This window comes from Acomys russatus, chromosome 7 (genome assembly GCF_903995435.1).
Source record: "Acomys russatus chromosome 7, mAcoRus1.1, whole genome shotgun sequence".
NCBI classification, from domain to species: domain Eukaryota; kingdom Metazoa; phylum Chordata; class Mammalia; order Rodentia; family Muridae; genus Acomys; species Acomys russatus.
In genome coordinates this window covers 61815237-61837571 of record NC_067143.1, presented here as the reverse complement: position 1 = coordinate 61837571, position 22335 = coordinate 61815237, and the positions used below count along the sequence as shown (strand labels likewise).

Genomic DNA, 22335 nt, shown 5'->3' with positions numbered 1-22335 from the left:
AAGCAGTTGGGATTCTTCTGTCAAATGCAGATACTCAGTATTGCCCTAGACTCACAGAGCCTGGCTCTGCAGTGGTGGGGATCTGGGATTCTCTTTTTTCACAGATTTATATGCACCACTACACTGGGTTCTTAGGCTTTGAATTTTAAGTGTCCCCCAAAGGGCTACTGTGTTAATAGCTGGGGTGCCGGGAGAGGAGGTGGATGCTTTGGAGGTTTGGGTCTAGTGGAAGGAAGTTAGGTCACTGGGATGGTGGCCTTGAAGGGACACGAGAACCCTTGCTCCTTCCTTGTTTTCTTTTCACCTCTGAGATGCTACCAGGCGAGCAGTGTTTCTTCCCCCACCATGATATACTGGCCACCACAGACCCAAAGGCAACTGGGCCAAGAAGCCAGGGACTGACACTTGGCCAAAGCAAGCCAGAGTCTTGCCTGCTTCTAAGTTGTATGTCTCAGGCATTTCCCCCTCCCCCCAACAACAATGGAAAACTGATCAAGACACAGATAGTTTAAGAGAGTGTTTTCTGGAGTTACCATAACACAGAGGTTTAAATCGCTTTACACCCTCACCTCAGGAAGGGTCGATATTGAAGAGCCTGGAAGGTATGGAAGGCTCCTGGCCATGCCCAGGCGATCGTGGTGATCTCTTGCTGAGAGATGGTAAACTGTACTAACAGGAAAAGGACCATCGAGGCCACTAACTTTCTACATTTCACTCGTGTATTATAAAAGGGCAAGCCTGGAGACAACCAAATAAAAAGGCCCAGAGAGATGGAGAGATGGAGAGATGGAGAGGGCTTTGGCTCCTCTTGGGGGCTGTTACGGATAACACCACTGTGGTCATGGCTGTACAGACCAGGTGTCTTGAAAGCAATATCTGGCTCTTACCCAGGCTGCTCTGAATCCACCAAGAAGCAGCAATGTCTGTGAGCATCTTGGCTGGTGAAGCTCCATGAGATCCACTAGGGGGGTTTGCCTTGTGCTATTTGGAAAGTGATGGGCTTATTACACCACTGTAGTGCACAGCACTGCAAAGCAACTGAAGGAGGAAAGATTTCCTGGGCATCAGGGCTTTGGAGGGTTCACTCTGTAGCTGGCTGGGTCTATGGAGGGTTCACTCTGTAGCCATCTGGGTCTATTGCTACTGGGCTGTGGTAAGGCAGAGCATCACACAGTGGGGTGAGCTTTCCCAGGGCGAGCACAAGGAACATCAGCCATTTGATGTAAACCAGAAGCTTTCTGTAGTTAAGCGTTGTGCAGGTTAGGTTTTTGCAAGCTTGACAGAAACAGACATATCTGGGAAGAGGAAATCCCCTCCCTCAGCTTGGCCTATGAGCATGTCTATGGGGTATTTTCTCAACGGCAAGTTGGTGTAGGAGGGCCCCAGCGTACTGTGGGTGGTGCCGTCGTTAGCTGGGCCTCCGCTGTCTATGAACGGTAGCTGTGAAGACTGAGGATGCAGGCCAGTAAGCAGTGCTCCTCCATGGCTTCTGCCCTAGTTCCTGTCTCCAGGTTCCTGTCTTGAGTCTTTGCATTGGCTTCCCTCAGTTACATACAGTCCATAACCCACCTGTAAGCCCATTAAGCCCTTTCCTCCCCGTGCTGTTTTTGGTCAGTGTTTTTATCACGGCAGCAGAGACACAAATTCAGACAAGCATGGAGAACAATTGTGTCAGTGCACACCTACAAACCAAAGTGTTTTTTGTTTTTTTTTCCCCCTTCTTCCTTCATGCCACTGGCTGTTTGGAACTATGGCCTGCCTCTCTGGAGTCTTTATCTCCTAAATAGACTTTGTTATTCTTAATCTAGAAGCTTTGTTTTTTCATACAAACAAATACATAATTCTGATTTACAGCTTCTGGGTAAGGTGCTTAAGCTTCCACTGAGGAGAGAGGAGCAGTGAAGAGAAGGCTGAAGGGTAGCCAGACTTCCTGTCTCCTCAGGCTCAGGCTCAGGTTCACACCCAGGCTCATGCTCAGGCTCAGGCACAGGCACAGGCACAGGCTCAGGCTCAGGCTCAGGCTCAGGCTCAGGCTCAGGCACAGGCTCAGGCTCAGGCACAGGCTCAGGCTCAGGCTCAGGCTCAGGCACAGGCACAGGCACAGCCTCAGGCTCAGGCACAGGCTCAGGCTCAGGCTCAGGCTCAGGCTCAGGCACAGCCTCAGGCTCAGGCACAGGCTCAGGCTCAGGCTCAGGCACAGGCTCAGGCTCAGGCTCAGGCACAGGCTTAGATTTTTGTTTTGTTTTTTGAGACAGAGTCTTTCCCTGGAGCCCAGGTTGGTCTGGCTTAAAACTTGTAGCAATCCTGCTAACTCAGGCCGCATACCGTGCCATCTACTTCCTACTTATTAAAGGCTCACACTGAAGGTTAAACTCAGAGTTTCCAAGGCTCAGAAAAGTCTATACATGATTCTGTGTTTGTTTTGCCCAGGTCTCCCCAGGCGGGGTCTTCTAGGAAACCCCGACCCTGGTGAGAGGATGAGCCTGAGATTCTGCTTTTGGCCACCAGAGGGCACTGCAGCACAGGCTGAGCACCAGCTCTTACAGGCTATTTAAGGTGGCAGATTTCTTTTATCCTTTTTTCTCCGCGGGGGGGGGGGTCCCCAGGAAGTTGAGGGACGAATGATTTGCTCACACGTTGCTGAGTCAAGAGCTTGGCCACTAAAGGCATGTTCCTAGCTGGCTTGAGCTTAGGGAGTGGAATCACCAGCCCTGGCCACACTGGTCACTGGCTGGAGATCATAGCATATCCCACAGAATGAGCTACACACTACTCACGTCTCAGGTCAGCCTTGAGATGGGAAGGGGTCATTTGCGGAAAAGGTCCAGGTATAGAAAGTACTCTCATTACAGTGTAGGTCAAGATTGGGCGCACTTCATCTAACTCCCTCACACACCGGTAATGTTTCCTGGGGCACCCTGGGAGGTGCATGTTCAGGTGGGCCTAGGAGACTGAGTTACCTAGGCTCACATAGCACCCAGACCCATGTTTCTTCTCTTGGAGATTATGGAATGCTGGAGGGCCCCAGAGACACAAGGAGGCTGTCACGGGGCAAAGGAGACTTGGGTTTCCTTATGTGCGACAGCCAGCGACCCCCAATAGCTGCCCAGAACTACTAGACATCATCCTGTTGTGAGTCTGAAGCTTCCGGAGATAGAGTCTGATCTTGACCCCGCCCTCGCCCCACCCCCTGCCCTGACCCCCCCCCCCCCATGGGCTTCCTTCAGCAGGGATTCCATCCCCTGGGATTTGAGAGTCCCTGCTCCCTCTCTGTGTCCTTGATTGAAGCCTGGTGGAGCCTATGACTCACCAGACATAGCTTGTGGTTCCCTGTGGTGTAGTAGGGAGACTGGCCGGGTCAGGGGCTCCTGCAGGGAGGTGCGCCGGGCTAGGGTCTTTGACGGAGGTGGGCATTCTGGAAGCTGGGGTCTTTCCTCACCAGCCTCTTCACAGGGGCCCGTGACGCTGTCATCGTCGGATTCTGTATCAGAGCTGGAAGAAGGAAGAGGAAGGTAGACAGGAAGTCCTAGTCATCCCCCCTCCCACCTGCATGGCATCACCTTCTCTGACAGCCCTCGGGGCTGGAACAAGGGTGTCAGCTCAGGGACCTCTGTGTCTGGGCGAAGACTTAGCTCTGTCATGTCCTTAATTATGTCCCCTTAGATTCCTATGCTAAGAGGGCAGCCCCCTCCCAATACCTCAGCCCATGACTGCTCTTAGAGAGGACCATTAAAGAGGTGATTAAGTTAAAATGAGGTCAATATGGTGGGCCCTAACCCTATGACTGGTGCCCTTATAAGAAGAAACAGGGACATAAAATGTACATAGAAGATGGCTGCCGTTGCAAACAGGAAGATGCCATTTACAGGCCATAGAGAGGCTTGGGACAGACCCTTCCCTGAGAGCCCCTAGTAGAATTCTCCTCTGCCCCTCTTTCATCTCACACTTGTATGAGTTTACTCCACTATTGAGCTATTCCATCCTGCAAGGAAACTCCCTAAGCAGGAAGGTTACAAGTCAAAATAGCTTCAGGAAGTCCCTGAATCTGACCAGACTCACAAGACCCCGCCCCACCAGAGTAAGCAACAAAAGCCAAGAGTCTCCCTCAGACGAGAGAGCGAGCTGAGCAGCCAAGGAGACTCAGGAAGGAAGGCTCAGTGGCCAGACCACCTGAATGGAACAGAAACCAGCTGAGGAGAGGCTTAGACCAACGAGGCACCTGGAAAGAACACTCTCCAACCTTTTGAGCTGGCTGCAGGCTGTGCACTGTGCCCCAGCTTCTCAGATTTGTGAGATGTCACCCACCCTGGGGTGGGCATTGGTGACGCAACTGTCTTTGTCATTTCTGCTCCTGAAGTAACACCTCACCCATATTCCTGTAGGCAGCTCCAATAAAACCCAAGGTTCACCAAGTTAAACTTTGGTGGTATCTGACCTTCAGTCTGTCATGGCTCCTATCTGGGGTGAGTAGACATGTGTTGCATCTCCCCAGAAGAAGTCTTGTCATACAGCATTCCCCGGCCCCCAAAATGTGAGAAGACTTTCCATGAGGCTCCCAGTCTGGGGCACTTTGCCCTGATGGTCCAAGAAGGCTGCAGTCTTAGACAGAACGGGGGGAGGGTTCCAGACCAGGCCTCCTGAACTACTACTTCTCTCTCTCTCTCTCTCTCTCTCTCTCTCTCTCTCTCTCTCTCTCTCTCTCTCTCTCTCTCTCTTTCTCTCTCTCACTTTCCTGCCTCCCATGCCATGGCTCTATGGCTACGGGTATAGGTAAGTTGGTGGAGTACCTGCCTCGCATGCACAAAGCCCTGGTTTCAGTCCCCCAGCACTTTGTAAACTAGGTGTGGATACACACACCTGTAACCCTAACACTTTGGAGGGGCATCAAGATTTTAAGACCAGCCTCAGCTGTATAGTGAGTTCAAGGCTACTCTGGGCCACATGAGACTCTGCCCGAAACCAAACCAAACCAAACCCACAAATGTCAACGAAGATCAGTAAGACTTCGGCTGCTGGGCGGGTGTGGTGATGCACCCATTTAATCCCAGCACTCGGGAGGCAAAGGCAGAGGCAGAAGCAGGCACATCTCTGTGAGTTTGAGGCCTGGTCTACAAAGAGAGTGTCAGGACAGCCAGGGCTGTTAGGTAGAGAAACCCTGTCTCAAAATACCAAAACAAACAAACAAACAAACAAACAACAAAACAAACAAAACAAACAAACAAAAATGCAGCTGCTTAGCTCTTGAGGCCAAACATCTTATCCCTAGGGAGGCACAGAACAGGCAGGCAGCTTTCCCCCACCAGCATGGCTGTGTCGATGCGTGTGTAGGAAAGAAAACTGCAGGGGTTCAAGTGGCAGAGAAAGATGCTCCTCAGAAGCTGTGGACTTAATGCAGACTCAGTGTCCGCAGAGACGCACCCCCATCTAGCCCAATGGGTCCGGCACTGAGCACTCGGCTTTCCCACAACTTGTATGCTCCTGACCCCCAGCCATCCCTAGAGATGTCTGGACCATCCATTCAGTAATTTAGGTGAAGACTGAGGAGGTGTCCTGCTGCTCCCTCTCCTGCTCATGTTTAAACTATCAGCAAATTCATCATCATGGCTCTGACCTGTGTCCCCCCAATCCCCAGGAGCCACAGGCTCCTACCAGGTCTCCTTCACTGTCACCCATCCTGTCTTCTCTGCTCTCCACACCAAAGCCTGTAGATATCTAAAATTGTTAATGATGAGTCATCTAGAATTTAACTCTTTCAATTATTCCCAGAATAAAATATAAATTCATTAACCTCTTCATAACTAATCTACCAACCTCCCTCCCTCCCCCTCCCTCCCTCCCTCCCACCCTCCTTCCCTCTCCCACCCTCCCTCCCTCTATTCTTCTTTCCTTCCGGGGCTGGGGATTGAACCAAGGCCTTGTACATGCTAGGTAAGTATTCTATGACTGAACTATACCCCAGCTTCCTAGTATAATCCATCCTTTACCCCCTTATTGGCTTCTGGCCACACTGACCTTCCATTCTGTTCATATGCCATTCCCGCTGATCTAGATGACACCCAGCTAGATCCTGAAGCCATCTGGGTGAGCCTAGCATGACCAGCACAGTCTCACAGAGGCCCCTTAGCTCAGGCCCACACGTGATGAAAGACCGTAACCCACTCACTCTGGAGATGCTTTGGCACTCACCATGGGACTCGGTAACTGATACCTTTCCTGGCTATCCAGTCTAGGGTAGCCATCCCAACCCCGTTTATAACACAACTCCGTGCTATATTTCTCTGCCTGACACATGGGTAGTGTTTTTCCTGTTAAATGCTTCCTTGTTTTCCCTAGCTGCCCACCCAGGTAGTGAAAGTGTCTCATAGCAAGGACCTCACCTGGTATATGAGTCACAGTTACACACTCAGAGTGTAGGCATTAATAAGCAGTTGATACTATTGGTTGTGCACTCAGTGTGCGTGGAGGCTGGAGAGGCTGCTCTCCTCCTAACCACGATTGGTGTGGATCAAATGCTAGGTGCTTAAGAACTGCATTCTTTACCCGTCTTAGCATGGGAGGGCCCAGGAGCCTCCCTGGGACAGGTGTCACTCATTTGCAGCCCTTCCTTAGTGTGCCTGCATGACAGTGGCCCCTTAGTGTGCCTGCATGACGGTGGCCCCTTAATATGCTTGCATGACAGTGGCCCCTTAGTGTGCCTGCATCACGGTGACTCCTCCGGAAGACAGTAGAGCCATGGCGGCCTTTCCCTGCTCTAAGAAAATAATGACTACATAGTCTTATTGGATTTACTATGCACCAAGCAGTACTTGGCATGTGTCGATTCTTTGAGTCTTATGCTCCGTCAGAGGCAAGCCACTGTCACAGTCCCCATTAACAGACGAGGAATCAGGCCCAGAGAGTCTCTTCTGCCAGGAGTTCCCAGGGAAGAGAAGAGAGATCCCAAATGCAGCCTTCCCACCCATCCCTTCAGCAATCTGGGCATACCTGCTGTCCTCACTGGTGACGAGGACACGTACAGCCAGCACATCCTGCCCGACTGTATCCTCCTCCTCAGGGCTGATCCTCACTGAAGTCCATTCAGAGGGTCGGGGAGAGGTGGCTTCAACTTCCATGACTCTGGGTGTGGGCTCAGGGACACTCTTTGGCTTCTTGGGAGAGGTGGGCTCATCTGCCAAGAGAGTAGGGCCTATACAGATAGCAGAACAAATGGTCTCTTTCAGGGTGCCGGCTCTTCTGGGTGTCTGGGTAGGACGCTGGAAAGGGAGCCTCTGGTCCATCCAGATGCTCAAGGACAGGCCTCCCCATCCTCTGCGCCATTGCCAAGGGCCACCTCTCAGCCCAGCAGATGCCCTGATGCTTAGGGCACTCCTGATGTGTGTAATGCATGAATGCAGGCACCATCCCATTTAACCTGGAGGGAGGGGCCGAGATGGATCCATGGCGGGCTCACGAGCCTCTGACTGCTTTGTTCAAACTAACTCTACCAACGTGTTGTTTAAAAAAATGTTTCCACCAAGCATAGTAGCGCATGTCTTTGGGACTTGGGAGGCAGAGGCAGGAGGATCTCTGTGAATTTATGAGGCCATCCTGCTCTACACAGTGAATTCTAGGCTAGCCAGAGCTGCACAGTGAGACCCTGCCTCAAAACAAAAACAAAGGCAAATCCCACCCCTGAAATGTTTCCATTTTCGCGCGTGTGTGTGTGTGTGCGCGTGCGTGCGTGTGTAAACACATGCATGGATGGATGGCCTTACGTGTGTGGGAGCAGATGTGTGTGGGTGTGTATGTATGTGTGTATATTTGCAATATGGAGGCCTGAGGTTGACATATCTAGACTCATCCTTGACTGTTCTTGGGCTTTATTCATTAAGACAGGATCTTACCATTAAATCTTGGCTAGTAATCTTCCAAGGCTGTGATTACAGGGGAGACCACTCCTACCTGGTGTTTCCGTGGATTTCTGGGGATCTGAACCACTGAGTCATCCCTGCAGCCCTTCAGCCCTCATCTCTTTGACCTGTAACCTAGCTGCCAAGTTCTTCCAGAAAAGTCTCCTCTGGGCTCCCAGACTCTGTCCAGTGTCTTCCTGGACAGGGAGGACTCCCAGCTTTGCATCAGCAGCCTAGATGATCCCCCTGCATCTGGATGTGGGTCTCTTGTTGTCTATTTGATGACTCCATGCCTGTGTCTAGCAGATGCGTCATGTGCAACAAGTCCATCCTCACTTTCCCCAACACCTGCTCCACCATCATTACCCCAAGTTAAGTCATTGGCAACTGGAGCCTCCTGGACCTAAGGTGGCATGGCATCTTTGACACCACCCAGATCCCCCACAGAGCCCTCTACAAGTATGGAGTCTAGGTGGCTTAGGTTGGCACTCTAATGGCATCCTTGCTAACCACCCTTTATTTCACCCTTCACGAAGCCCTCTACAAGCGCCAATGACTCTTCCTTCAAATGCACCAGGAATGATGCCCTGCCATGTCCCACAGCCTGGCCCCATCACATCTTGTCTAAATTATTTTTTTTAAAAAGTCTCTACCTGGGCCCCAACCCTTTTCTGCTGAGCTCCACCCCTTTAACCTTTCAGAAGAATTAACCATAAATATGCAAGTTGGAGAATGCCACCCCTGCTCAAAAATCCCCCAAGAGGTTTCCCACAGCTCTGTGGCCTCTGTTCCCTTACCTCCTCACATTGTCCCTTGGCTTGCTCTGCTCCTACTGTGTTACCACTGTGCTGTGCCCTCAGGACTTTAGGCAAACGCCACCTCAGGCCTCTCACGGTGCCCTGGAGTCTGCTGTTTAGTGCTGTCCCTGGATACTCCCTTCACTGGTGGAAAGCTTTGAAGCTTCGGTCAAGTGTCACCTCAGTGTTGAATTGTCCTGCTCAATGTGGCTACACACTCAGCGCTCTGCTCTCTTTATTATTTTTCATAGTGAATCTCACCTTCTAATGAGCTGTTTAATTTCCTTTTTACTTTCTTTGTCATCTCTTTACAGGACTAGGATGTGGGTGGTGCTTTGTCTGGTTCGTTTGCTGCTGGACTCATGTCTCATGAAGCCGGTGCTCGTGAGATGCCTGCGGAGCACGAGCCCACCTCCAGCCTGGCCAGTCGCTGGGTGGTGAGCCTTCTCTGGACACAGGGAGGCAGCTGTCCAGTTTCCTCTCTAGAATTAAACCTCAGCTGGACTCAGCTCCCCTCACTTCTCACCCCCAATACGGCTCGCTGTCTTCTCTTTCCAGTGGTCTTGACTTTGCCTACTGGATCAGTCCCATTTGTTTTTAATATACAGGAGGTGCCACCTCCAGCCCACTCACTCGTCTCGCATTTCCAGCCAATCCTGGAAGAGTTGGACAAGCTTTCTTTTTCCCTTTATCAGTCTCCTACAATCCTGATGAGACTTTTACCTGTCTACCCTCTTACTCCTAGAAAATTCCCTGAAGGCTATTTGTTGCTGAACCCAGTACACAGAAGTTGGTTGTTTTGGTTTGGTTTTTTTGTTTTGTTTTGTTTTGTTTTTTGTTTTTTGAGGTTCCCTTTTGGCCCTGGATTCTCACTCTTCTTTACTTTGAGAGACACGTTCTTTCCCTGTTTCCTCATTGTTGCACCTCAGCCCTTAAACACTGTGTTCTTCATGTTTCCACTCAAATCCCTCTTTTCGCTCCACACACACATTCTCTCTCTGGAAGAGTTATCTGCTTCTTAGCTGCATTTCCTGCCTGTAAAGACAATTCAAGAAGTTCTAAGCTTTCTGTAAGTTGTAAAATACTACAAGGTCAAATCAAAGGTGAGTACAGGCCAACTCAACTAGCGGACTATTAGTCTCCTGGTGTACATGCAAACCTACTTGTGTAAGGCTGCCTATGCTTTTATACTAGCCCAACTGGGAAGTGAGGTGTCTGGGGAATATTACTGGCTGCTTTGCTAACGATGATGGTGATGGTGGTCGTGGCGGTAGTGATGGTTGGGGTGATGGGGATGGTAGTTGTAGTTTTGCTGATAGGGGTGACAAAAGTGGTTGTGGGTTAGATGATAGTGATGGTAGCTATGGTAACAGTAGTTGTGGTTTGGGTGGTGGTTATGGTGATGGCGGTAGGTATGGTGGGGTGCTGATGGTGGTGGCTTTGGATTTGATCGTGTTTATAGTGATGGTTGTAATATGAACAGTGGCAGCTTACTTTTACTAGGCCCCAATATATGCCAGGAATAGCTTGAGCACTGCCTTGTACTAATTCTGTTACACTTCATGCAAAGCATTTTGTGGTTCCCATTTTATTGCTGCAATTACGGAAGCATTGAAGAGGTTAAGCCACCCACAGATGGTCACACGTTGTCAGTCTGTACATCTGTGACCACGGCGGAACCATTTGGTTGGTTGGACAGTGACACTCTGTTCTTGACTTTGTAGCCCTTCCAAGAGTTGGCAGAACATACCCCTGCCCCAGTCATATGACACTTGTCTCCCTCAGACTAGTGAATATTTGTGACCCAAGAGTCTGAGTGGCCTTGCTGAGTTGTCACTCATGTCTCCGCTGAAAAAAGCTTGTTTCTGATGGCTGCTGCCCTGTCAGCCGGATCCTTGGCAGAGGGTACACAGAGGGACAGACCTGGATCCCATCCTTAGACATTCAGTTTACAGTCACCCAGCAAGTCCCAGACACACGAAGGAGGAAGAAGAGGAGGCTGCACACACCACTGAGATTTGAGAGACATGTTCAAGGTCCTGGCTACCAGAGTTACTTCTGGTTTGGGGCTTGAAGAAATTCCCTTTGGTACCTTCACCCTGATGGACAAAAGTTGAAAATAAAACATGTGTGGAGGGAACTAAAAACATCAGGATCCAAAGGAGAATATGCAAGCCCAGCCAAAGAGCTCAGCAGAGGAAGGGCAAGGCAGGCCAGGAGACATGGCGACGCTAGATGGGCCAAAATGAAGGGCCAAGCCTTACCAGACCCCAGAAGCCAAGGCCACTGCCATAATATTAGGGGTATGAGTGTCAGGAGTAATAATACCCTGGCTCCTCTCTTGATCAGACCCCACCCTTCCACCAGTGCACCCTGGTCTCAAACCCAACAGGGAGCTAGTTCAAGGCACCCTGGACAATGTAGCTGGTAGGGGCTACACCTCTGTAACAGTGCGGAGCAGGGAAGGCAGGCACGCAGGCCAGCGCAGACAGGCAGATGTCTGTGATGCTACGCACAGAGTGCCCCTCCCTAGCCTCCTGTAAGGTGGGCTCTGATCAGTGAGGGGAGATGAGGCATTGGCAGGATGACAGAGGGCACGGGCAGGCAGTACTTCCACACGGTACCAGGGGAGTTAGAGCTGCTCTGGGAGGAAGATGCGACCCTGGCAATGCCAAGGTCCTTAGCTTCTGAGAGTGATGACTCCTCACAGTGTCCTATGGAAGTAGAGAATGTGGGGATGTTCAGTGGTGACTGAGGTAGCTCTGAGCATCTGCGTCTGCCCTCCACCCAGAAGCCTGATCTTTCTGCCTTGCTATGCTTTTCTCAGGTGTTATAGACCCAGTGTGTGTGTGTGTGCGTGTGTGTGTGTGTGTGTGTGTGTGTTGTGAATGTGTGAGAGTATATATGTGTGTGTGTGAAAGTGTATGTATGTGTGTGAGTGTGAGTGCATGTTTGAGTATGTGTATGTATATGTTAGTGCTTGTGTGCTTTAGTGTGTGTGTATACACGTGAGTGTATATGTGAGTATATGTATGCGTGATTGTATGTGTATGTGAGTGTGTGTGATTATGTATGTGAGTGTGTGTGCATGCCTGTGTGTATGTGTGTGTGATTTTGTGTGTATGTGTCTGAGTGTGTGTATATATGTAAGTGTGTGATTGTGTATGTGCATTTCTGTGTGTGTATGTGACTGGATATGTGTGTGGTGTGCATGTCTGTGTGTGTCTGTGTATATGTGTATATATGTGTGTGTATACACAGCTCCACCCTCTGCTGAATAAAACCAAGACAGATAGTGTTACTTTAGAGGGCCCTGGCTGGCCCCAGCAAGAGCCTAAGCAAGGAGACACATTCATTTAACAGATGGACATGGAAGAGAAGCCGTGCTCTCCCGGATGGAGGGCACACCTCTGCCCAGAGAGAAAGGGAACTATGCCGAACTTTATCCTGTGGGCCTCAGCGGAGTTTACTTATTCTCATTTCAGACCCTTCATCCTAACCCTTGAGCCAGACACGAGGGACATGCCAGCCTCGTATGCATCCTGAGATCAGACACCAGCCGCCAGAGCAGGTTCCTATCAGATCCCCTTCACTAGGATGAGGGGTGGGGTGCAATGTCTTTCTTACAGCTTTGTGTGCTCCTCAGCAGCAAGCAGGGTGGGCAGTTGTGTACTGGCTGCAGGGGGGCGGGGCATAGTCTTGGACTATGGCTCTCCTTTTCCACCTCCGCCCTGTCACTAACAGGCACTGTGCCTAGTCAGTTCAGCCTCCAGCTTTGTGCTGCCAGGACCAATGCTCTCGTTTCTTTGAGAGTCATTGTCATGTCCTGGCAGACATGAAGACAGTCTAAAAGAGACACATGTGCCCTCCCCTTCGGCTACGCTATTGAGACAAGGGATCTCAAGACACTGGGCTCTCCCTAGAGTCCAACGCTTGGGTAAGGAAAACCTGGTGGTTTTCTCATGGAAAGAGACTCCATACAGTGCTGACACTTTGCAGGTCACCATGGCAGAGAGACAGAAGCCAAGACACGGATAGGTGGGGCCACACCTCTGCCAGTATTGCTTAGTCTTCCATACCACTTGGCCTCTATAAACACAGATCTCCATTAAGACCTCAAAGATGGATGGTAGTGTGTGTTGGGGGCACTGGGCTGGGAGGAGGGGTAGAGAAGTGGATGGGGTGAGGGGTGAGGTGGATGGTGGTGGTTCACTAGATGTGTTTTTTTTTCCTAATGTAGTCATATTGAATACATCTTTCTCTCTCTGTTACTTGCCTATTTAATTGGCCTACTGAGGAAAAATGGCTAAGCCTGTCTTGTTAGGACTCCTAGGGTATGGATAGGTAGCCCTGAGCATCTGGGTTTGGCCTCCACCTGGAAGACTGATCTTTCTGCCTTCCTGTGCTTTTCCCAGGTGTCATAGACCCAGTGTGTTTGCACGCGTGTTTACGGGTGAGAGTATACGTGTGTGCGAGTGTGAATGCATGTCTGAGTGCGTGTAAGTGCACGTGTGTGTATTATGTGTATGTCCCTAATAACTCTGTTAACAAGATGGGGAAGGATGACCTGGGGTCTCTGCAGGGTAGCTCCCCACCTCCGCAGGCATCTGTCAGGAAGGGATGCAGCCTTGGAGCTGTGTTTATCTTCCATCTCAGGCTGGTGCTAGGCAAAGCTGAATCTCCTCCTAGCACCCTCGGGGCAGAGGGTGTGGTAGGCATTGTCACAGATCCACAATGGAGTCTACACCTGGGTAGGCCTGGTGTGGGTTGATGAGACAGGACTGATAGCACTTCTGGCCTCCCGCACGGTTGAGAGTCTGCCCGTTTTAATTGGGTGGGCCCTTCGCTTTAGCCACACGTGCGCTCAATGGATCAAAGATAGCAGTCAATGCCTTTGGCCCACCCAGAGCCCGGATTATAATGGCGGGACATCCCCTATGCGACCCTATTGTCTCCAAGTGTCACCTGGACTCCTATGTTAGACAGTGAGAGAGGAGAGAGGATGTGTGTGGCCTGGTGGCCTTGTGACACCTTGGTGTTAAAGTTACCATGGGAACAGCTACCAATTCACGTGTATCTGGGCTTGGCAGGGGTGGGGTGGGGTTGTGGGGGGGCACCCGAACCTGCCTGCTGCTATATGGACACTACTGCATGTTGAGGGTGACAGCCCTCAGGAGGCAAGGAGAGGATGACGTGGAAGTGTTGTGTAGGGATGGCGTGACACGCAGTATATACATGCAGTTCCTACAGAGCTCTGTCATTAGCTGTGGCTGGACCCCAGCAAGACCTTTCCAGCCCAAAGAAACTTTTCTGTCCTCAGGGAAGATTCTAAGTGGACTAGGTGTGGGTCCAGGATAAGGCAAACTCAAGCATGGCTCCCGGCTTTTGAGAGGGGAACGAGGAGAGACTGCTCTTTGCTGTGAGGGAGACAGTTAACAGGGGAGACTGGTTTGTAAAAACATTGATATTGGAGGTGGATCAGAGATGGAGATGCCTAAGGATGTGCAGGCAGTCATGGGGGGTGGGGGAGAGACAGGTAACATCACAGCCAGGGCCTGTGTTTCCTCTTAGCTGAGGTCCGGGCATTCCCCACGCAAAGCTTTGACGGGTGACAGGAGGCAGAACTCTAGAGCTGAGTCCTCTGTCTGAGGGGAAATAGCTGGTAGTCTTGAAGAGGCTGGGGATGACAGTACACGAGAGGAAAGATGGTGCCTCCCAGCATGCTCTGGGGGGGCCTCTGTCTAGTGTCTATCCACCTTATAGGGGATCCAGATTAACTACACTGTCAAAATGAAGCCTTCCCAGAAGCAATCCCAGAGCTCAGCAGAGCACCCCGACTGCAGAGTCCCAGGCACTGACCTGGGCTGACTTATCCATTCCACCTTTCCAAATCCCAGCGCAAGAGGCTTTCTTAGCTTCTGGTGCACGGTGGGGGCTCACGCGGGACACGGCGGCGGGAGCAAAGTTCCAGGGGGCAAAGCTAGGATTCCAGCCACGTCCTTGCATCCTTACCACACAGGGTCTTGGCCTAACTTGGGCCATGGTGCTCTCTGCTCCCTCACAGTGGCGGAAACCACTGTAAATCACTGTCTAGCACCAGTGATCTTTCCTAGAAATCCTCTTTCCTTTCTTCATGGACCTCATGGTGCTACAAGGAGGAAGTGGAAGCTTGACCCAGGGATGGGCCCAGGAAAGTGCTGGGCAGATAGCAGCTGACCCAGGGCAGTGAAGGAGGCAGAAGCTCTTTGACTTAAAGATTTTCAGGGTGGTGATGGTGTAAAACTGTGAAAAACCAAGCAGTCCACACCAATAAGGAGCAGCCACCTCCTCTGAGGCTGAGCTCACTCTTCTTACCACTCAAGGGACACGGAGATTTCTTCCTTCCTGGTCCAAAGGACAGAGTCTTTGTTTGAAGGGCAATCTTGGTTGCTATGTTGCCTTTCAGGAAAGAGACTGTCTCTGCTGTCCGCCTAAGCTGGTATTTTCCCTCACCATCACTGCTTCCTCTGTTTCGCTTCTGACTAGGTGGGGTCACAGAGTCATTTACATTCTTTTGAACTCCAAGAGAGGACATTTACTCAAATGCTTTCCTCGCCCCCCCCCCCTTCAGTGTTTACTTTCTGAATTTGCCTAATTGGGAACTATTTGCTCACAGCCTTTACTCACTCTTGGGTCATGGCTCAGTAAAGATTAACTTCACCAGGGTCACTGTGGGAGGTGCCTAGAAACAGCAGCTTTAAGTGAACCAGTTAAATACCTGGCAATGAGCTTCCGCGTTACTGTATTTAATTCAGATTTTTTTCCCTCCAGTCTGACTGCCTAGTTAATATTTTATTTTTTACAATTATATGATTGGTTTGCTTGTGTTATTTGTTTGTTTATTTATTTGCATTTTGAGACAGGGTCTCCCTGGCTGTCTTAGAACTCACTGTGTAGACCAGAGTGGCCTTGAGCTCAGAGAGATCTGCCTGTCTTTGTCTCCTGACTGCTGTGATTAAAGATGTGTGCCACCATGCCTGGTTTTTATTCTGTTTTTAAAATGTAGAGGGTTGAGACTGGAGAGGTAGCCCAGTGGTTAACAATACCTATTTCTCTTCCAGAGGACCAGAGTTTGGTTCCAGCATCCACATCTGGCATCTCACAACCACCTTTAGCTGCAACTCCAGGGAACCCAATAGTCTCTTCTGGTACCCAAGACACTGTATTTATGTGTACAAACCCACACTTTGACACACACACACACACACACACACACACTTAAAAACATTTAACATGTAAATGGTCAAAATCGTTTCATGTTTTTCCTATATGAATTTTTTGCATGATCTAACAAATATTCAATTGTATTTAATACATGTATAACACAAATTTGCCCTGTTAGGAACTTCTTGGGTGGGTGAGGGCAGTTATTTTCTTGAGATAGGATCTCATGTAGCCCAAGTTTTTCTTGAACTTGCTATGTAGCCAAGGATGACCTTGAATTCCTGATTCCCCTGTCCCTACTTCTCAAGTGAAGGCATTGCAGGCGTGGCCTCCTTGCCTGAGTAGTGCAGGGACTAATATTTAATTTTATTAGACTACCTTAAAAACGTTCAGTCTTAGGGTTGGGAGGGAGCTCATTGGTAGAATGCTTGCCTACCAAACTCTTAGATTTGCTCTCCCCACCGCAAGCATTTAAGTCTTCATGGTTTGTTTTTTAATCAAGAAATATTCTATCAAATACCAATTATGTAGGATATCATAGTCAAACCCAATCAAACTAAGATACTCTCCAAGCAGGTCTGAGAACGCCAAATCAAACAGTTCAATTAAGCTTATTTATCAGAGGACTCTATCAGAGACTTAACACGAGCCTTCAGGATTTAATAGAGACTGGCACCATATTCATTAGCACACAGTAGCTGCTCGGGAAAACTAGGGAAGATGAGCAGGAGCGTAGATAAGATGAATCAGAATTAAAACACCAATCGAAGATGATGCGTCCTTCTTAAACACCAAGGATGCACAAGGGCCTTTTTGCTACATTCTTGGACCTGGGATAATTGCCTGGGACAATAATAACTGTTGCCTAGGGAAAGGGTTAGTCATTTGTTCTTCCCTCCCTGCGTCCCTGATTTCTAGGCCCTAATAGCTTTCCTTGAATGGAAGAGAAGGAGGTAGGGACCTTGGGCCACAACCTGTGGTGGCACTGAAAGCAGATTTGGGCACCAGCAGCTGAGCCGGAGACTGGAATCCCAGAAATGCTCTCTGGGAGATGCCCAGGCCCTCAGAGGCCACAGCAGTTTTGTTTTGTTTTTGTTTTTGTTTTTTTATGCTAGTACTAGAAGCTCAGCCACATCTGGTCTAGCAGGGGCAGAAGCTGCTGCAAAGGGAGTCCTCGCAGAGATCTGGCACCACCTGGACGAGTCAAGGGAGAACAGCCCCCCACCCCCGCCCCAAGTCCTTCCCCTAAACAGAGTGGAGTTGGACAGAGCCCGCTGGGCACTGTGCTCAGCCGCCAGGTGGGTAGGACCTTATAGTACAAGGCTGGTGAGCACAATTGTTGGTTCACTGCCTCCAAGGGACTGATGCCCACCTCTTCCTCCTTACTTTGTGTTCATTACTTGGGCGAACCAGTGCGAACCATGGAAAGACTCATTTTTTCTTTTTTCTCTGTAAGAACCAAAACATGCGAGGCTTTTGGTAAAGCCCTCATATAAAGCCATGACTTGCAAGTGTCAGGAAAATGGGCCCGGACAGCTGTCAGCATAGCCTGGTCCTAAGAGCTGAAGTCACATGGCCTTCTCCTCCTCTGCCCAGCATCTAGAACAGCAAAGTATCAGACATTTCAGGAAAAGACCCCAAAGCCTGACACCGGAGTATTGGTGACATTTTTCCAAATATTACCTTTGGGTAATATTTCAGATTGCCCTGGCATAGCCCCATAGAGTCCCGGGTCACCACCACAAGTGCAAGCCCCTGCCAGCAGTTTAGAGGAGGATGGCTCCCCTAAACCGGTCCCTGTGTTTGAGGTTTTAGAAGCTTCCACGGCAAAGAAGAGAGGAAACGGTGAGTTTTATAAAGAACCATATTTATTTTCATTTACAGCATTAAAGATCATAAATAAACCTAAACATCGTTTGCTGTGTGTAAAATACAGGGTTCCATATGGCACTGTAAATGAATTCTCTAGGGTCACCGACATGCCTTGCCATGAGATGGGGAGCCTGAGGAGGCTGCGAGTGGGGGTGGGGAGTGGGTTGGGGGCTCTCTTTGGTTGACATTTTAGAGAGGGGAATGCTGGAAGAGAAGAAAAGAGGAGAGGAGAGGAGAGGAATTTGTACTGGCTGGGCTCTGTGCCAATGCAGCAAGCAAGTGCAGCATGCAGGGCAGGGTAGCTCTAGCTACATGGGAGATAGACTCTGACTGCAGTCTGAAGATGTGTGCGGGACCCATATCTGCTGTCTTCCCTTCCTGCGACTGCTTCTTGTAGTAGCACATGACTATCCTGCTGCTCCAGGTAAAGGAGCGCAGAAGAGAGAGAGAGAGAGAGAGACAGAGAGAGAGAGAGAGAGAGAGACCGTGCAGGCTAGATAGATGTACAGGAGCATTGACAGTGGCTGGCCTGAGTTATTTCTGAAATCCAGCCCTGCTCCCTGTGTGTGACCATGGCTGCTCTTATTAAAGCCTGTGAAACAGTAGGGACCTAAGAGCCAGAGGCACGTGAAAGGCACAGCAAGCCCCTAGCACTAACTATGCTGAACCAGAGGAAAGCCTTGGTAGCTTCACTGTACTCACAGCACAGAGCATGGGTCAAGCTGGCCACAGAGTCTGGGAACAATTATACTTTTAAAGCAGCAGCAAACCGTGTCACTTACGGTTCCAATCAAAGGCATTGGTGATCTTTGTGTGAGAACTGACTGAAGAAGATACTCCTAGACGTGTCCTTTTTTTAAAAGAGGTCACTGAGGGGAAACGTTTCCAAAGGTGACAGAGCCCTCCTTTTACAATACTGTCTCACACGGAACCCTCTCAAGAAGACAAAAGGCTCTGAAAGTGCAGCTGAGAAAGCATGCAGAGGCTGGCTAGCCCAGGGTGCAGGCTGGGTGGCGGGGGGTGGGGGGGTGGGGGGGCATGCACTTGTTGTGGGCCCAGGCTGCTGGCTGGGCTCCATAAGAGGGGGAGGCAGAACGCAGACGTCAAGCTGACCCCCCCCCCCATGCTATCAGCCACTCATGCCTCTAGGCAGTCCGTTAGTAATGCAAGACGCTCAGAGTTAGTGCAACCAGTACCACCGACGCAGAGGATGGGGTGCGGAAAGCGGGTTAGGGGGTTAGTACCTCTCTCTGAAAATTGCCAAGAAAATCAGTCACCTTAGAGAGCAGAGAAGTGTCAGCCAAGGAGTGGGTGTAGGACCGGAAGGCTGAAACGTACTGGCGGCCGCAGTGTGAGGTTGGAAAGAGAAAAACAGAGAGAAGGCCTTAGCGAGGGGGTAAAACAAATCCAACTGACAACAGGAAAAGGCACTGGAGGTGAGAAACAGAGCAGCCACTGTCCACCACAGAGGACTGTTGCCTTAGGGAGAGACGATCCTTCCTGGTGGTGGCCAGCTATTCGTTTCCGAGTGTGGAGGCTCAGGGTGCATATTAACAGAACGCCCACTCTAGTCCACAAATGTTCCCAGGACCCTCTGCCCCCCAGTAGCCCCTCTGTCTCCATTTTACTCTGGGGGTCTCAAACTCATCCTCGAGGCTAATTCATCTCTAGAGTGTCTGTCTCCCAGGACCTGCCCTTGCTCTCGCTCACCAGGAAGGTTCAAGGTCTCAGAACACACAGCGGTCTCAGCCTTGTGGCAGACACACCCTGTCTACCAGAAATAATTCAAACCAGCCTCCATATGGCTATAAATGACTTTTTTTTTTTTTAAAGAGAGTTCACTCTGGCTTCCCAGAGCATTCCACAAAGTGTCCCAGCCCACCCAGAGCTGGAGAAAAATCAGTATAACATGACCTCAAGAATTCATGTGACACAATGAAACATAATAGGACTCAAGGGCTCCTTCCATCACGCGTGACCATTAGAACCCCAGCTGTAAGCGGGGCAGATACAATGTACGTCACCACACTGGCAACAATTACAACAAGGTCAGAGGTGCTGGTTCCCACGGACTTGGTCACAGCCATGCCCTGTCTTTCCCATGACTTCAGGGTGGAGTCTCTAGGAAATGCACCCCCTCTTTCCCCACCCTATAGAAACTTATATCAAAGCTTTCAAGATGCCTTGAAACCAGATCTTCCTAATCTCTAAAGGGTGAGCCAGTGGTAGCAGCTCTCCATAGCTGTCATGTACCCAGTGTCTGCAGACACCTGGAGTACCTAGAAGGCCCTTATCAGCCGTCCAGTTGCTCAACCTGCTGCTGCAGCTGAGCATCACAGAGTGGGGTGGGGCTCTTTCCAGAGTCAAAAACACCGTGAGCTTGAAGCCACCCAAAGACCAGCCACTCTTCTTTTTCTGGGGCACTGGAAGAAGAGTTTCTGACCATGTCAATGAAATACACACGGCAGCCACGTGACTGGGCATCCAGGATGCCAACGGCAAGGTTCACAGACCAGGACCATGCTTTCTAGAGGCAGCCGGACCATAACGGGCACGAGTGGCTTTGGCTCAGCCTGCAGCCTGGGCTGGGGGGACTTGATGAGGGTGAAAACAACACCATCTGAAATAGTTTGTCCTGAGCATTGCATCAGCCTGGCAGAGCTACTCAGGGTCGATAGGCTTTCACTGCAGTGCCCATTAGCGGGGAGGAAAATGTATGTCTGCAACCTGGTAACCACGTGACTCTATGCCATTGGCTGCGATTTGGTGGGCATGAGGCAAAGTTACTTTTTGATTTTAAAAGATATGAGCAAAATTCCTCTCCCCTATCCCGAGGACAGATAGCATTGGCACATCGCTGTGTGCGTTAGTAAATTTTGGGTTATTCCACTCTCCTACTTATTTCTTTTAACTTTACTGTGTCCCCTCCACCCCACATATGTGTTTTTTGAAACAAACAAACTCAGCACCCACTGTGAACGGGAAGCATCAGGATGCCGAAAAGTGGAAGGTACTGGTCACGTGACGGCAGCCTTTCTTTTGTGTCTCTAGTCTCTGCTCACCAGCTTTGCTGGCGGCAATAAATCTCAACCCACTGCCAAGTTCAAGGACCTTGTAAAACTGGCAATAGAAGTTGAAACAGTTAGAAATATTGATACTTGTAGAAAAATAGTGCTTTCTTTTTGGCAGGTCATAGAAAAGTTAAAAATTGAAATGTAAACCCAGAAATATGGCTCACTTTGGTATAAAAAAAAATAAAAAAGAATATAAAGTTGTTTAAAAAAAAACAAACAAGAAAATCCTTCATGTTGTCCCTGGCCCCTAGCACCGTGAATAGATGCTTAATCCTGCCAAAGTCAGGCGGAGGTGGCCAGTGTGGGACTCTTTGGCTTGGAGCTAATGGGTTAAAGATGCTGGGCAGAGTCTGAGCAAACTACAAAAATCGCAGTCTACACTTGGAAATGTTAAGGCACCGTGGGGCAGCGCATCTCACTTCAGCTTTGCTGGGATGAAACTGAGCAGCCAGCTGCGGATGCTCTCCAGGGACTCCTCAGACTCCCTGTACATGGCAGCCAAGACCTCGGAGAAGGCCCACGACAGCAGCAGCCCCAGGCTCAGGAGCTCAGCTGTGAAGCGGTAGTTCTGAGAATTGTCCCTGACATGGTGGCCAGCAGCCTGGAGGAGTCCCTGCATCCACCTCAGCAGGCTCTGAGGCAGGTCGAGCAGGCCTCTTGTCAGCCTGAGAGGCCAGCTCAGTGCCTTCCTAAAGAAGGAGGTGGAGATACCTGGGGGGCTGCCTTCTGGGGTGCTGATGGCCGCCACTGCACAAGAGCTCTCCGTGGGAGTGTCTCTCCGAGGTGCTTCCTGCTCCTGCCACGTCCCTTCCTCCTGAGGAAGACAGTAAAGCAAGGGCCCTTAGTGCGTGAGTCTCAGAGCAGCAGAGCAGACACAGCTCCTTTTCTTGGTATTGAATGTGGCTAGGGGCAAACTCGCAATGCCATTTACCAGCCTTCAAAATATCTAGGCCCTTCGCCTTGCATGCCTACTTGTATCAATATATACTACATGAAAAATAGAAATAGGGATTAAGATTTGTATGCAAATATATTCATTGTAAAAAATAAATCTTTCCAAGATAGAAGTATGAAATGGTGTAAAAGCCTACCAGGATGGAACTACTGAAATAGATTACTGACTATGGGTAAAACACAATCTTTTAATAGCACTATAAACTATACTCCTAGCTCATAGCATTCAGGAGGCAGAGGCAGGTAGATCTCTGTGTCTCTGAAGCCAGACTGGGCTAACTAACTAACTGTTGAGTTCTAGGCCAGTCAGGTTTACATAGTGAGATCCTGTCTCAATTAAAAAAAAAAAAAAGTTTGATTCCTGTAATGTCAGCTCTCCCCTGCTTCTCTTCTCTTCCTTTCCCCACCTTCTCCTCACCGCCCTGCCCCCCCACCCCCCACTCCCGCGACCCTTCTGTTGCATTAGAGTGTGGCTAAGTTGTTTAGACAGGTCTTGAACTTTATCTGTAGACCGGGCTGGCCTCAAATCTAAACCTTCCTGCTTCA

At 49.9% G+C, this 22335-nt stretch overlaps 1 protein-coding gene across 1 annotated transcript in view; it reads right to left on the bottom strand.

Annotated features, from left to right (window-relative positions):
- The window catches only part of Mical2 (microtubule associated monooxygenase, calponin and LIM domain containing 2), a 224421-nt gene that overhangs the window by 43120 nt on the left and 158966 nt on the right, over positions 1-22335 (bottom strand). Inside the window, exons 20-22 of the mRNA XM_051149233.1 lie at positions 21547-21649; positions 6985-7168; positions 3311-3492 (exon numbers count right to left, since the gene is read on the bottom strand). Coding sequence (XP_051005190.1) covers positions 3311-3492; positions 6985-7168; positions 21547-21649 — 469 coding nt within the window. The remainder of the gene's footprint in view (positions 1-3310; positions 3493-6984; positions 7169-21546; positions 21650-22335) is intronic.